This window comes from Cryptomeria japonica, chromosome 3 (genome assembly GCF_030272615.1).
Source record: "Cryptomeria japonica chromosome 3, Sugi_1.0, whole genome shotgun sequence".
NCBI lineage: Eukaryota > Viridiplantae > Streptophyta > Pinopsida > Cupressales > Cupressaceae > Cryptomeria > Cryptomeria japonica.
This window is the reverse complement of record NC_081407.1, coordinates 78,082,596-78,099,132: the sequence shown is the minus strand read 5'-3', so window position 1 is coordinate 78,099,132 and position 16,537 is coordinate 78,082,596. Positions and strand designations below refer to the sequence as shown.

Below are 16,537 nucleotides of genomic sequence, written 5' to 3'. Positions count from 1 at the left end.
AAAATTAAGAACCCTTATGATGAGCAACATGTTCTCTTGGCTAAGAAGGAAGGCAACCATTGGAAGAAGAATGATCTTAAGAGAAATAGAGATTTCAGCTCTTCTACCCCTCATTCAAGGAAGAGACCAAGAGACTTATCTCACATCCAATGCTTCCGATACAACAAGCTTGGCCACTTTGCAAGGGACTGTCAAATTCAGGACGAACAAGAAGATGCAAACATAAATGAAGTATCAAATCCCCACAATCGTGAAGATTTCCTCTTTTGATCTATTGGTTGGTAATCCATCCCTAAGTTAAAACTTCTGATCTTGTTGTTTTATTTCAGTAATGATGTATTGGAAACTAACCCTTACAACTGTTCTAGAAGGAAAATTTTCAGGTCCTCAAGCATGATCTAAGAAAGCCCACTTCAGCTCATGCCATCAGATCTAGATTTGAAAGTCCACTCAAACTTTCAAACCTTCTCTTTATTAAGGATACAAATTGATAAATTCTATTTTAGATTGATTCCCACTTTAAGTCAGGAAATTTGTTGTGGATTTATTATCTAGATAGGGTTTTAGAGGGAGTCTCATGATACTGTCAAAATACCTTATTTCAGTAAATCTTATTGCGGGTTTTCTAAACTTTGTGTTTCAGCTCCAATGATGGATTTAATAAGAATATTTCTAATGTATGATCTCTACTTGATTATAGCAAAGTTATTTCCTTTTGGAATTGATGATATATATCTAATATTCCTTTTCTATTGCAAAAAGTTTTTGTTTGTTTGTTTGTTTGTTTTTGTTTTTTTATGATACTAACCATGATACACTAGGTGTATCATCCACCCTCTGCGGAGTGCAAGGTGGCAGTGCTCGCTCACCCTCTGCAGAGTGCAAGGTGAGTCCACCCTCTGCGGAGTGCAAGGTGGCAGTTCTCTCTCACCCTCTGTGGAGTGCAAGGTGAGTTCACCCTCCGCGGAGTGCAAGGTGAGTTCACCCTCTGCGATGTGCAAGGTGACAAGTTGTCCTTCTCTGTGAAGAAGCTTATGTAACCTCTGCGGTTGTGCATGATTTATGTTATATGGTTATATATATCTTTGAGTATTAATTATTCCAGGTGTGCACATGGAAAGGTCTCTGTCATCCTCTGTGGATGTGCATGATGAAAGATCATGGTGTTACATGCAGGTCCCCAGGAAAGTGTAAAGTTATTAAGCGTTGACTTCATCCTCTGCAAGCATTGCAAGAGAAGATCATGTAAAGGTTCATTGTAATTGCATATTGATTGTACTATTAGGGTTGGGCCCTAATCTTAAACATTGTAATTATTCATGTCATGGTAATGTCCATGAAAATCAGATTATGTAATTATTTTCCTCCCTAGTTAAGAGGGAGTGTTGTTTTGTAACTAGTTTGGAAAATATTTATAGTGGATTCGAATTGATTCGAATCCATTAGGATAAAATTGGGTTGGGCCCTATCTCAATAATAACGTGTAAATAATAAAGGAGATAACGTGTAGGGCCAACCCTATAATGAGCACACCACACTTGCACTATAATGCCACACTACAAATTGGTGCCAAAACAATTTAATATAGCCGACCTAAATGAGCCTACACACCATATAAATAAAGGATGTTTGGCATGGTTAAATTCATTCAGTTTTGCTTATGCTCTCAGTCTATGTGAAATAACTCCAGAAAGGTGTGAATTTAGTCTATGTGAAATACTTCTGTCAAGGTGCAAATTCAGTCTAATCTAAGTGCGACCTTGATACCTAGAAGTGCAAATATTATTGTGCAAAGTTGAAGACTCTGCTGATAACACAAGATTCAACCTTGAGTGAAGATCTCTATGCCCTAATTGCAAACAGAAAGTGTAGATTCAGTTGCCAAGAAAGTGCAGACCTGGTGCATGTCAAGGTGTAGATCTAGTTGATGTTAAAGTGTAGACCTGGTGTCTAAAAAGAGGTAGATCTAATTCATGCAAGTGTGCAGTTTGAAGATCTCACTTTTGAGCTAAGTATTGTATTATTACAATTCAGAATTGAATACATAATTTGACTTGTGGGTCTTTAGTGCTGGGTTTTTCCCAGGGTAATTGAGTTGGTCTCTTGTGCACTCATTTCTTTCTTTCATTTACTAGTTTTATTCACTTAATCCTAATCTAAAATTATATATTGAAAGTCTGATTGCTAGTCTAAGACTCAAAATCTAACAAAATGACCTTATGTTTTTTTAATTGTTATTTATTTAGCATTACTTTTATTAATTCCAAATTATCTATATTCTCTTGACATCAAAAACCAATTTAAGCCAAGTTGGGCAAACAAGAATATTTTGCATCATGCTATCTATGGTTTCCTATTGTGGTGGTATAGAAGTGGAAGGGGCATGTGTCAAAACTTACTAGTCAAGTGGATAATAAGGAGGAGATTTGTGTGGAGGGGAAGAAAATAGATATTTATATGGAGAAGAAAGAGGTGGATAAGGTATACGAGTGTTATGAAGGAGGCATCTTTTGTGGGCTTTGTTTGAATGACTTACCATTATCTGTATATTCTTATGCCTATCCAAACCTCACATGAGACTCAACATACAATTTTACCTTGGAAAATAGATGGGTTTATAGGTTGAAAGGAGGAGGTGAGAAAAAGAGACAGGCTGGATTGGTATTCAAAGGCATGATTATAGAAGGGGCATTGATTTCACATAAAAAAGTTTCATCAATTATGAAAATGATTTCTATCATAGGAGTGTTGGCTTTAGTAGTTGTTTGTGATTTTGAATTGAAGCAATTTGATCTCAAGAATATCTTTTTATACATTGACTTGTCGAGGAAAAGTTGTACATGAAACAACTAGAAAGATTTGAGAAGGTGGTAAAGAGGATTTGGTTTGCAAATTGAATTAAATTTTGCATGGGTTGAAACAAGGTTCAAAGCAAAGCTACTTAAAATTCAATACAATTTTTCTTGAATTTTTTTTCTCTAGATGTGAATCTAATCGTTGTGTATATTATAAGACATTGGAAAATGGTGAGTTTGTGTTGTTATTGTGTGCTAATGATAGAAACAAGTATAGTTGTACTTAGCAAGTTAAAACAATTTTAGCTAAGAAATTTTCAATAAAGGATTTAAGTGTTGCAAGGCAAATCCTTCAAATGAAAATCATCGAAGATAGGAAAAAAAAAGAAAAAAAATTGTCGCAAGAAAAATATATTGAAGATGTATTGAATAGGTTTAATATGAAAAATGCTAAGGAAGCGAGCACATCTCTAGCGGATCACTTCAAATTATCTTCTAAGATATGTCCTAAGACACAAAAAGAAAAATAATATTTGGAAATAGTGTTGCAAGGTGTGCGCCCTTGGTCTCCTTGTGTTGTGCAGCACAACGCTTGGGTTTGTGGCATGGCTTAACCGCCTCCTGTGGATTCTATAAGTCTAGTGGTTGTATCAGGCATTAACAGGGTGATCTTTTGGTGCAACAATAAGCGCACTTGTAACAAATGGTATCAAAGCTTGGTCACAAGTTCAAACCCCTCACTTGGGATTGTTGCAAGGTGTGCGCCCTTGGTCTCCTTGTGTTGTGCAGCACAACACAAGGGTTTGTGACATGGCTTAACCGCCTCTTGTGGATTCTACAAGTCTAGTGGTTGTATCAGGCATTAAGGCAATGGCCTGCACAAGATTCAACATTGTTCATGGAGTGGGAGTAGTTATATATGAATAATCTAGTAAAAGATCATTGACAGGTTGTAAAATGGATGTTGAGATATCTAAATGGCATATCACATCATATATTGAGGTATATGTTGAATCAGACATGGTTGGTGATTTGGAAAAAAAGATGATCTACCACACCATATGACTTCACATTTACAAGGGCAACAATCACAAAAAGGTAGTGGCTCTTTACACTACGGAAGTGCAATATATTGAAATCAGAAAAAGGAGCTAAGGAGATGTTGTGGTTGCAATGATTACTTTGAAAATTGAGTAGTTGACAACAAGACTTTGTCTTGTACTGTGACAGCAAAAATGCAATCCATTTGACAAAAAAAAACTAGCTTTTCATTCATGAATGAAGCACGTAGAGCTTCAATATCAGTTTGTTTGAAGTGTCCTTGAACAAGGTAAGTTAAGGTTGGAGAAGATATATACTAATCTGAATCATGCAGATGGATTTACTTACAAGGTAAGTTAAGGTTGGAGAAGATATATACTAATCCGAATCATGCAGATGGATTTACTTACAAGGTAAGTTAAGGTTGGAGAAGATATATACTAATCCGAATCATGCAGATGCATTTACTTAAAACAGAAGCTGGAGTTTTGTAGAACTTCTCTTGGTCTAGTATACATGTGACAATATGGGCGACAACTTTGAGCATGACTATTCATAACATCGATTAGACTTCAAGTGGTAGATTGTTGGAATGTGATATCCAATGGTTCAATTCTAGTAAACAAACACTTCATTTCCCTTACTCTTCTTTGATCTCTTTGTTTGCACCAATGAGTTATATATAAATTGAGGAATGTAACATTTGTCCCTATGAAAAGCTTTATGTATTCTCTGCAATTAATAAAAGAGAAACCTTTACCTGCTTTTCTTGTGGATGTAACCAACTTTTTGGTGAACCACATAATCTGTTGTGTCTGTGTGTTATTATGGTATCTCTGTTAGTCATTGTTCGTGTTATATATATTATTTTATCTGCGCTGTTTTCTTAAGAAAGGGATCTGATTACATAATGATTAGTAATTAACCAAGATTTAAGATTTTGTCCCTCATATTTGTTTAACTGCTTAAGTAATGCAGATGAATTGAAGGCATTATTATTAAAATGGAGATAACCATTGATATGGATATTTGACACATTGAATCTGAGGGAAAACTCAGAGATCATTAAGTAATGCTATGAATAGTGACTGCTTGAAGATATCAGCTTTCTCGGAGGAATCTGTTTCTTTAGCTAAAAGCTGTACCATAATTTATCTAGCTAAAAGCTTGACCATGTTTCATGGAAGAAAACAAAACTGCAAACTACCTTTTAAAAAGAATGGTCCGCCTGAAAGGCTCAGCGGATGTGAAATCTTGCAAAGGTCCTTTTTCTAGTGGAGCTGATTTCAGTTAAGAGATGTTCTCAGAGATGGATGATACCTTGGTCTCTCTCAATTTTCAATAACTTTCTATTTAAAACCTCTTTCAGTACATTGTTTAAAAATGGATATTCCACAGCTACTGAATGGAAAATATAGTTTATTTCATGCTATTATCCTACCATAAAAAATTGGTACACTGAACCAGTAAAATAAGTTGCCTAACTACTGGATCCTCTCTCTTATTGCCTCTTATCTTTCTCAAAACCTATTTTTCCTCTTCAAATAAACCAGTACAATAAGCTGCCTGACTACTGTGTCCTCTCCCCTACTAGCTCTCTCTTTCTCATATCTTTAAGAGAAATATTGGATGTTAAAAGAGGAATTATATAAGCCTTAGTCTAAATAAGATAGGGGTATTGTGTAAGAGATTTTCTGGTCCAACCCATTACTTCCAAACACAAGATTTTACTTTACCCAAGCATGGGAACAATGGGGAAGAGCGGAGTAGATATAATTTTCACTTAAAATACTGCTCCAGCAAACCTTAAAAGTCAGTTAACAAAAATATAAGGTTCCTAACAACAATTAGTGTACATAATACGAAGCTTGACTGCAAAAACCACCAGTACAGAAGGTTAAACCACAATGTTTGCGATCTCCTCTTTACAATCTTTTTCTTTGAATACAAAATGCTTCCACAACAAAATATCTGACACAATAGGATCTGTGTTTCAAAATCAAAGCTTCTGATATATTGTAGTAATGTTAGTGCTAGTTACAACAAATTGCATATACACAAAAAATGCAGAATCAGACACAGTTGTTTGTATCCTTTAAAGAAAATAGCAATCAGGTAATATCACCTTGCGGAGAGGGTCATTGAGAAAGTAGCAGCATTACTTCCTGATGTCCCTGAATCAAAAAAATGAGACTTTATACTGATATGTGTTCTTGACAAAAATTGCATGGAGAATGGTGGCTCTTCAATTTCAATATGACCCTCTAGCATCAGGATAACTTCTTTCATTGTTGGCCTTATTTTCTCATCCTCTTGAATACACCAAAAGGCAATTTTGATCACTTGCTCAGCCTCTTCACCATTATAATCAGCCAAATATCTTAGTTCTGGATCAGCTACATCGGTAATCTTTCCTTCTTCAATCATATTCACCGCCCATTTGGGGAAAAACTCCATACCCTCAGGATAGGACAGGTCTAAATTCTTCCGGCCACTAATTATTTCCAGCAAAACCATTCCAAAGCTGAATACATCACTCTTTTCTGTGGCAGATGCATTCAGCAACCATTCAGGGGCTAAATATCCAGGGGTTCCCCTAATTCGAGTATATGCACGGCTGTTTGACCTATCCAATAGCTTGGCTAGCCCAAAATCTGCAAGTTTGGCCCTAAAGTTCTCATCCAGTAGAATGTTTTGTGGCTTCACATCTAAATGAAGAATTCTATTCCTGGATTTTTCATGTAAAAATTCCAAGCCCCTAGCCGTGTCATGAATGATCGTGTATCTCTTCTTCCAACCAAGAAACAAAGAACTCTCATGGGATTGGCGAAATAACCACCGATCAAGAGATGAATTGCTCATACACTCATATACCAGTAATCTATTTGTACCATCGGCACAAAAACCAAACAATCTCACCAGATTTACATGGTTGATGCTACCTAAAGCTGCAACTTCAGCCCGGAATTGCAGGTTTCCACGGTCTGCATTGCCCAATTTTTTTACTGCAACTTTTCTTCCATCACGAAGGTGCCCTTCAAAAACACCTCCAAACCCACCTGACCCAAGCATTGTGCTAAATCCTTGTGTGGCCTCTTCCATCTCCTTGTATGAAAATCTAGGGGGCAGCCCAGGTAAATTCTCTAAGAATTCATCTTCTTCAGACCTGAGTTGCTCGGAATTCTCGGATTTCTTTCTTTTATATCTGATGCAAAAGAGACTTAAAGCAGTAGCAAAGACAATACAAACAGTTGGTACCAGAATTGCCAAAACAATCGTTTTTCTCTTAGAATCATTGGTTTTGGAGCTGTCACTAAATGAACCAGGCCCAACCTTTATAAATGCTGTAATGCTCTGATCCGAAACATTCCGCAAGGATTTGACCTCTTGATAATGATAACAGGCCTTAGAATTTCCCCAAAAGAAGGCAGCCGCACAAGAACAATTTGACACACATGAATTTTTGCATTCTTCAAGGGTGGAAATACTCTGTTGCATGTATGGGTTTGCAAAATAATCAATTCCTTCAAGCTCTACTAATTGGTTTGAAGCACCACAGATGGACATTTTTCTAGGAATGCATCCAAGTTTGGATTGAGACTGTTCAAATATGTTTTCATTCTCACATTTGCAAATACCTCCTGGACTACAAATGCCAAGTGGCCCACATATGTTGGGAAGCTTGCACACATCTTGCAAGAATATGGAAAATATGTCTGTGTCTGGGAACTGTTTAAATGGAGATTGAATGTATGTTCTAAGATTTCCATCCACATCCAGTCTCATGAAACGGAAAATATCATCTCCAAGTTGAGCTCCTGTAATTATATTCCTTGTTGTTGAGCCAAGACCTTTGATTTCCTGCATGCATGCTGCTGTCAAATTGCCCTCCTGGATCAGAGTTATACTCTCCCCATTTGACCCATATCCCAATCTGGTCTTGTTGCAAGAGGAATGCAATGCGATATTCAATGAGCTTGAAGACTCAAAGCCTAATGGATTGAATGTCCATGCTCCATAGGGCAATGGAAATGGAAAACTCCCATACCAAACTACTCCCCCTGGTTCCATTTTGAGCATATATGGTCCTTCTGACAATTCAGTTTGGGATTTGCTAGAGACCAGAGCTTGCCCTGGCCCTAAATATCCTCCTTCAATGATGGTGTCAGTTGGATGATCGAAACTGGCCCATATGGTAACATTTCTACTGTTCTTCAGCACCAGATTACCTGAAGTCTGAAATCAAAGAAAGTTTTAAGGATGGAATTATTTTTACAAGTACAGAGTAGTTCACAAATTTCTCCCTTCTAAAACACACGCAGGAAAAAAAGACGCATATTACAGCTAGGCTAATATTTTAAGGAAAACAAAACATATACCATTGATATTTGCAAATTTGGAGGTCTCTAATAATTTTGTGCACATCTTACATAAAAGTTTGGCTGATATGTTTCGAAAATTTTCTGTTGATCACCAGATAAGAGTTAGATTGTGAGTTTATATGCTTGCAGCAGGGCAGTGGGTGGAAGCACAAGGGTGTCCCCTTGCTTTGATCTGCCAGATCATACTCCTTAGCATTCAGCAGGAGGGAACTAGCTCCTTGTCTGCAAGCCCTGTTTACAGGACATAGCAGGGTGAAAAGTAGAAAAAAGAGCTGCATTTCTATCTACTGTCCTGCTGCAAGCATATTACCACACATTCTAATTCTAGCTAGTGTGTAATTCTATGGATTACCCATTTTTATTCAAATTGAGTAGCATGATTCACTATTATTATCAAAAATAAAATTGTATTTATGATAGAACAATGGCTGGTTGTAGATATTGGCATGGTGAGATGATTAAGTTGTGATATTGGCATGGTGAGATGATTAAGTTGTGGTATTGTTCTTCTTGTCATTCAAATTTTCTAGGGGCACTATTGTTGAATGGTTAATTGAAAATAAGGTTCCCAATTTATAACATCACTTATTCATAGCTCCGTAACTCCAGATAACAATCGCCGGTAGATATGGCCGGTTTAAATTATGGTGTTAGCATCTTGGAAAACATTTAACAATAAGGTTCGCCAGTTCAGTTTTATTGCTGGAATGTCATGAGGTCGGAATCAAGAAGTACATAATTTAAACAATATGTAAGATAAACGGAAACAAACTCCTTGTTAAGTAAAAGGGTTCATACTCTAAATTAGTGTCTTACATTTCTGCAATCTAAAAGATATAACAACCTATATTGGAAATAATAACCTTGAAAAAGTGTTATTGACTAAACAACATTTTGCTCTTGGAAACTAGTTTAGGAGGAAAACAAGGTAATTGCCCCCAAACAAAAAGAAAATAGCCCATGAAAATTTGCTTACCTGAAGTTCCAGATGATCTGCTTGACTGATATTGGCGGACCATACCACAGAATTATCTGTGTCTTGTAAAACTAAGTCAGCTTGAAGTCCAAGCTTTAAACATGGTTTTCCTCTTATGGGTATGTTCCTATTGGCCGTCCAGACAATTGTTTGGTTGTACTGAATGTAAGCTATAACCAGATACAGAGATTTCTCAATGGGTTTGAAGAACTTCAAAGCAAACATACCATTGGTGCTCTGCAGAATGTTTTCTCCTATGTTGCTGTTGTTCACACAATTCTCTGAATCGAGAGAAAGTGTGGCGTTCTGAGAAGAACCTAAGGATAGAAAGCCAATGAACAGCCAGATTGAAAAAAGGCCTCTGGGGCATAAAGCCATCTAAGAGCTTCAAAGACAATCCGGTTGCATTCAGCTTCCATCCGGGGAAAACAGAAAGTTATGGGCAAACATGTATACTTATTCAAACATAGAACCTACAAGAAAAATAATATAGCTCGGTTAATTTCAACCAAATCAGACTAGAAAAATTATTCAGACAAACTAGCCTTCATTTAACTTCTTCAAGCCTAAAAATGTGAAACCACACTGATCTACCAACTAGCCGGAAGAAAAAATGAATCAACCGACTGCCACTTGCATTGAAACAATTTTATATTCACATATGGGTCCAATTCTGCAATTCTCAGAATCCTTGTCCTCTTGTTCTAAAACAAATCCTCCATTACAACTTATTTTTTATTCATTATTTGTTTAATCAAACACGACGAAATACTTTCCTGTAAAACGACGTGGGATACGTGGGGCCTTGGAAATATGACATTTATGTTCGGAAGCGTCACAGTATACTATTCCTGATCAATTAAGGAAGAAATGGAAATAAATATTAATTAAAATGACGACACATAATTAAATAAATATTAATTATTTATTTAATGGCTCAATTAGGGCAGAAATGGAAACAGATATTAATTAAAACGATTAGATATAATTAAATAAGTATTAATTATTTATTTAATGGCTTTATTTTTCTATCACTTTATTTATTTGATTCACATGTCTTATTCCTCCAAATCAATTTATTAATTAAATATTATTATTTAATTAAATTTCATCATTCTTTCTGAAGTCTATCTTGATTAATAATTCTAAATTATTTAATTAATCATCTAGTTTAAGTCTTTAATCATAAATTCCACATCATTTCCTCTTCCATGTCATCATGTCATCTCATCACCACGTGGCTAAACAAATTAAATGTTTTTAATATTTAATTCTTCAATTATCCTCAACATCATCCCTAATCAATAGGATGATGAGACTTATGTTTCCTTCTACTTCCTATATTCTCTCTCACATCCCTACATCCTAAAGGGTCAAAATGACTCATTGTCCACTTGTCCTAGGAAGCCTAAATCTTCTCCAACCTCCTTATGTTGTTGACTCCTTCATGTCTTGGGAAACCTATATTCTCTCCAACCATCCTCTATCTTTAGAGTCTTCATCCTTGGTCATGATGAGCATGTTGCCATGTGTGATCTCCTTCCACCTTGTTCTTAAATGTCCACCTACCTTTGCAAAGGTTATTGACAAAGGACTTCTCATAGAGAAAGCATTGGTAGAGTAGGGACAAATCAAAATTTACAAGAATAATGTCGATCCAAGCAACAATAATGACAAATCAAGATTTTGGACTAAAAACAAAAACATCGTGAACGATGGTGTTGTGGATGCACAAAATACCAAACCAAAACAACCCCTTTAATTTATTGGGTCCTCAAAATAACACAAACAATCAAAACAACAACACAACTAAATCTAGAGCTCCATATGATCCTCGTAGAAAATTTACACCATTGAGTGAACCACTTGAAACAACTTTGAGGAAGCTCATTTCAACCAACCTTATAATACTACCTAAAGCAAGAGATTATGAACCAAAGGTCAAACCCACATGGTGGAATGGTCAAGATCATGGTGAGTTTCATAGAAGCAAAGACATAAAACCAATGATTGTCAAAGGCTAAAAAATACCATTCAAGATTTGATTGACAAGGGTGATATAGCAGTTGATGGACATAAATCTAATGATGAACATGTGGCATTCAAGGATCCTCTTCCAAACTATGAAAAGGGAACTCCCTCAAAGTCGGATAAAAACAACATTGATTACACAAATGCATCTTATGACTATGTCATCAATCACATATCTTAAAGTGATTCTTATGAAAATATGATTACCATTAAGAACAAACCTGATTGTAATGTGACCACACATCGAGGAAAAGTCACCCTTCAAGGAGTTCCACCTAAGCCATCTTCCGTGTCTAATCAATATAATGTCTAATGCTCTGCAAAATGGGGCAAGGTTAGACTAAAACCTGTGGTCGTATAACACACAAAAACACAAGAAACCGTTAGTGTTAATCAACCAAAAACTAATCTAAGCAAACATATCAAAAGAGACACTAAAAACATAATAAAATATTTAACTATGGAAGTAAATGCAAGAAGACATCTCCAAATGCCTTCTACCGTGCTCTTAGCTCCTTCTCCCTTATTCCTATCTTCTCCAAGTTCCAAATTAGTGTAGCTCTCACCAACTTTTTGCACTATGGATGCTTATGGAGATTCAAGATTGAAAATGCTTATAACTTCTGTTATGCAAGTGTGAATAAAAGCTGAAATAAGAAATTTATCTAATTAACTAATTGATTTTAAACCAAAAGAGTGAATATGATGCTAAATGCTCTCTAGAAATGCCTATAGATTAAATGCATACACGTTTTCAGGAGCTGGATTATGAAGAAATGGGCTCTAGTTATAGAAAAAATGGAGCAATGGATGGTTGAGATTGAGCAATCTCAACAAGGGTCAGGATTGAATAATATTCAATCCATGCGAGGGCTTTCAAACAAATCCTAGGATAACAAGTGTCAACATGAGAGGGGTTGAGAGGAGAGGGAATAAGCATTAAATGCTTGACATAACCTGAGAGTTAATTTGGGAGTTAAGGTCAAGGTTGGGTTAAGTGAATAAATTCTTTATTCAAAGAATAAAGCTTTTATCCAATGGATAAATTCTTGTGCAAAGGTTAAAGGGATAACCATGGTCAAAACAATAAATGCTTGAGGAGACACATGAGTCACATGAGGGTTGAGTTAGGGGTTAACCATAAATGGTCATGTAAGAGCCATAAGTGGTTTAGAAGACTTTAGAGGTTAAATTGTTGAACACACAAAGCATTTAATGATTTTCAAAGACTTTGAAGTCTTTGAGAAGTGACTCCAAGTTGCTTAGGAATGTGACAATAATTAGGGGATGGATTAGGCTAATTAGGAAGAGGTTAGAAGAATCTAGAAGGGGGTTTAGGAGTGCGAGTGGATTTGGTGGGTGAGAGAAAATAGGATTTCAATTAAAATAAAATTAATTTATTTCAACTTGTGGTTGCAACTTGCATTTGTAGGAAAATGCAAGTGGGGTGAATAATGATATAAATAAATGTTTTATTTAATTTATTTAAAAGAGGAAAGATGATTAAATTGAATAAATAGTATTTATTCATTTAATTGAGTATGAATTTGGTTGAATGAATTAATTAAAATAAATTGAATAATTTATTTAATTAATAGGAGAATGTTTGAAGATGAATTAATTAAATATTAATTTAATTAACTGATGGCTAGTGGATTTTTAATCAAATAAATATGAAATATTCATTTAATTAAAATGGACAGATTTATGTGACTACATTTGCCCCTCTTTGAGACGGTGCGGTTTATCGCATCATTTCAAAGAAAGAAACATAGGTGTGAAAAAATGCCCCATAAAATGTTAATTTAATGGGTGGTATGCCCCCTCCAGAGATGGGCCAAAAAATTTCAAAAAATCGGGCGATCTCTCAAAAAAGAATGAAATTTGGTAGGGGGGAGAAGAGAAGAAGTTAGCAATACTGGTGAAAAATAGAAGAAATCGAAGTAAAAATGGAGAAATGGGAGGCTCGGGAAGTTCACGGGGACCATGGCGGTGAGCGGAGGAAAATTAGGGTTACAGCGAAGGGTTTATATGGGGAGAAAGGGGTGAAAACAGGCTCATTTGCATTTGCGGCCATAGTGAAATTTGAGCTCTGGGAGTGATCTTTTGGAGAAGCAAGCAGCAGTCAAAATGTCGATTCCCATAGCAAAGCACCGCTTAGAGCGAGTCTGTCAATTCCAACGGCCAGACGACTACGGACCAGCGGTATGTGAATTTGAATTTTTGAATTTTATGCATTTTTTATATGTTTTTTGCTAGGTCCAAGTTGAGTCAACACAATAGCGCTAAAACTATGTTTTGGCGCTATTGTTAACTTAATTAGCACTATTGTGCCGCTATAGCACTATTGCGTAGTGGTTTTAGCACTTTTGCCAAGTTTGGCGCTATTGCATAGTTGTTTTAGTGTGTTTGTTTTTGTAGTGCTATTGAGTAGTTGATTGAGCATTATTGATGTGAAGTAGCGCTATGGTATAGTCAATGTAGCATTATTGTTGGTTTAGCGCTATTGCATAGCTGATTTAGCGCTTTTGTGAGAGTATTAGCACAGTTGTATTTGATGAGTAGGAAGATAGATGCCCCAGTGTGTTTGAACAAAAATCACCCAATGCTAATGATGGATGGATGGAGAGATGAGGTGAGAGTTGTTTTGAACCATAGCAGCCCTGATGAGACTTAGATCATTTAGGATAAATGTCTGTTGAAGTCTAGGTGTGCCATGATTGCTTACCTGTTGAGACCCGAAGATACTTGATCAAAGTATCTGTTGATAATCTAGGTTTAAATTTAAAAAAGTTTGAAATAAAACAATTGATGATGAGGGTTGATGCACTTGTGTAGGAGGATCTTTGCGTCTTACAATTCCGTGAGAGGCATCCCGCCACACAGGTGTTGCGTGATCGGTTGATAAAGGCCGAGGTGGATTGTATTGCAGCGATAGGCCTATACGATGTGATGTATATGCCCGTGATTCAGATGAATCGCGGTTTGATTACAACATTGGCAAAGCAGTGGCATAGTGAGACATGTACGTTTTACTTAGCGCAGGGGGAGATGACAGTTACCCTGGAGGATGTATGGCGCATCCTGCACATTCCCATTCAAGGAGAGCTGGTGACATATGACCGATCTTGGGGGATAGCAGCTATACAACAGTTTTTTAAGGAGGATGTGTATATTGATGATGGGTTGATAGCCTGGGAGGACATAGCAGCCTTGTATGAGCCATTACCAGTAGTGCTATCAGGGATTGTTGGGGGACTGCTATGTCCAGATAGATGATCGCATGGACTTGTCGTTGGTTGGGGGCAGGTGATTGAGAAGATGATGATAAAGGGGACTTGGTTTGCATGGGGACCGTGCGTGCTATTGCACTTATATCGGGAGCTACATGAGGTAGCATATCGAGGGATGGGCTCATTGGGAGTGGGTATCATGCTACTACATATGTGGGCATGGGAGCATTTACTAGTGACCCGACTAGTCAATCTGAGATTTCAAGTAGTGGATCAGCCCTATGTATACATGTATGGAGGGATGATGAGTCAGCCCCACCTCGGGAAGTTAGAGTGGTGGTAGCGGGCACTGGATGACTTGGATACAGTGATTTGGAGGCCGTATATTGAGTGTGAGCCATGGGAGGATGATGCAGAGGCATTTCCATATATGTTCATGACACGATACTTCATTGGTAGGACAACCTACAATGTGGAGAGACAGTTGCCTGGCAGGGTGTTGAGACAGTTTGAGCGGAGGTAGGGATTGCCTAGTGGTTCGGGAGAGTATGCACGGGTAGTCCGAGAGAGGTACTTATGGGGGCTAGTGCTACCATATGATCAGGCATTGGTAGAGTTCCTCACACTACAGGCGAGACCATGACATATGAGGCTGGGGATGGTGGATGTTGGAGTGTCAGAGGAGTATATGCAGTATATTGTAGCACATCCGATTCCGCGGATATCAGATCTGGCAGAGCCAATTCTGGATTTTGAGGAGGAGAGGGGACAGAGATGGAGGAGAAGAGGAGGTCGCGAAGTAGTAGGTCGACGGGGGAGAGGGGATGGTGGTGGTGGGGATGGTGGTGGTGGGGATGGTGGTGGTGGGGATGGAGGAGGTGGAGGAGGGGGTTGTGGGTTTGGAGGAGGTGGCGGATTCGGAGGTGGAGGTGGGGGTGGTGGTCGATTATAGCAGATAGGGAGAGGTGCGAAGCCATTGCGGCTATCTTAGGGACCTTTGATGTAGGGAGGCATGAAATTAGGTGGCAGGGATGCAAGGGAGGAACAAGAACCTATGGATACAGAGGAGGGAGCCACTGGGGAGTGAGCTACAGGTGGAGATCTGTGGGATCATATGATAGGATATTTGCATACTTGTGTAGAGGATTTGGAGGCAGAGGTAGCAGGTAGAGATGTGTAGCTATTTGCACGAGAGTTAGAGCTGACTGTGGTGCTGCGAGAGAGGGATGATGCAGTGGAGAGATTAGCAGAGCTGCAGGAGAGAGTCTAGGTTGGAGTAGGAGCATAGGGTCCTACTGGGGAGGTGATGAGTGAGATTCGATGGGCACAGGCGGAGATAGAGTATCGGTGGGGGTTATACGAGCAGGTGGTGCCAGCTAGTCAAGGAGCACTGAGTTATTCCCAGATGCGGCAGGCGAGATCAGAGCAGTCTCAGAGGATGCAGAGCAATGGTGGTGTGATGGGTTCTCCATGGAGTGATAGATCAGGTGGTGTGGGGGCTAGTGGGAGAGCAGGTGGTGATGGTGGTGCAGCATCCGATCAGAGTGGCATCTGAGAGAGAATTTTGTATGCATGTATTTATATTGTCATTTTGGACTGTGTCGTGGATGGCTCTTGGTAGCCGATATTTTGGACATCATTGTACTCTGATACATGTATATTTTTGGCGATATGATATGATATATAAGGAGATCCCATATTTTGTGATGATATGCATTTTAATGACATGTATGGATGCTTATGCAGGATGATGATTTTATGATGTTATGCTCAGATGGATAGTTGTACTTGCTATATGTATGTGTTTATGAGATGATTCCTATATGCATGTTTTTATGATGATTTATTTTTACCTGATGTTTATATGCATATTTTATGATGTGATGCTAATATGTGGATGTAGGTTGATATGCATGAATGATTTATGTATGTAAATGTGATGATGATTATATGTGCATAATGCAATGATGATTATGATGGTACTTTGGATTTTATGTTTGGATGAGATAATGAGATAATGATATGTAATGATGTCTACGATATAATGTGCTAAAATGAATGATTTTATATATGTAAATG

General features: G+C 37.6%; 1 protein-coding gene across 1 annotated transcript; it reads right to left on the bottom strand.

The window, feature by feature from the left end:
* Positions 1-5,673: 5,673 nt before the first annotated feature.
* On the bottom strand, positions 5,674-9,906 carry LOC131032304 (G-type lectin S-receptor-like serine/threonine-protein kinase SD2-5). Its single transcript, XM_057963247.2, has 2 exons — positions 9,195-9,906; positions 5,674-8,072 (listed from the first exon to the last, which is right to left on the bottom strand). The coding sequence occupies exons 1-2, from the start codon at positions 9,570-9,572 to the stop codon at positions 5,958-5,960; spliced, it is 2,493 nt and encodes an 830-aa protein (XP_057819230.1). The 5' UTR covers positions 9,573-9,906; the 3' UTR covers positions 5,674-5,957.
* Positions 9,907-16,537: the final 6,631 nt, after the last annotated feature.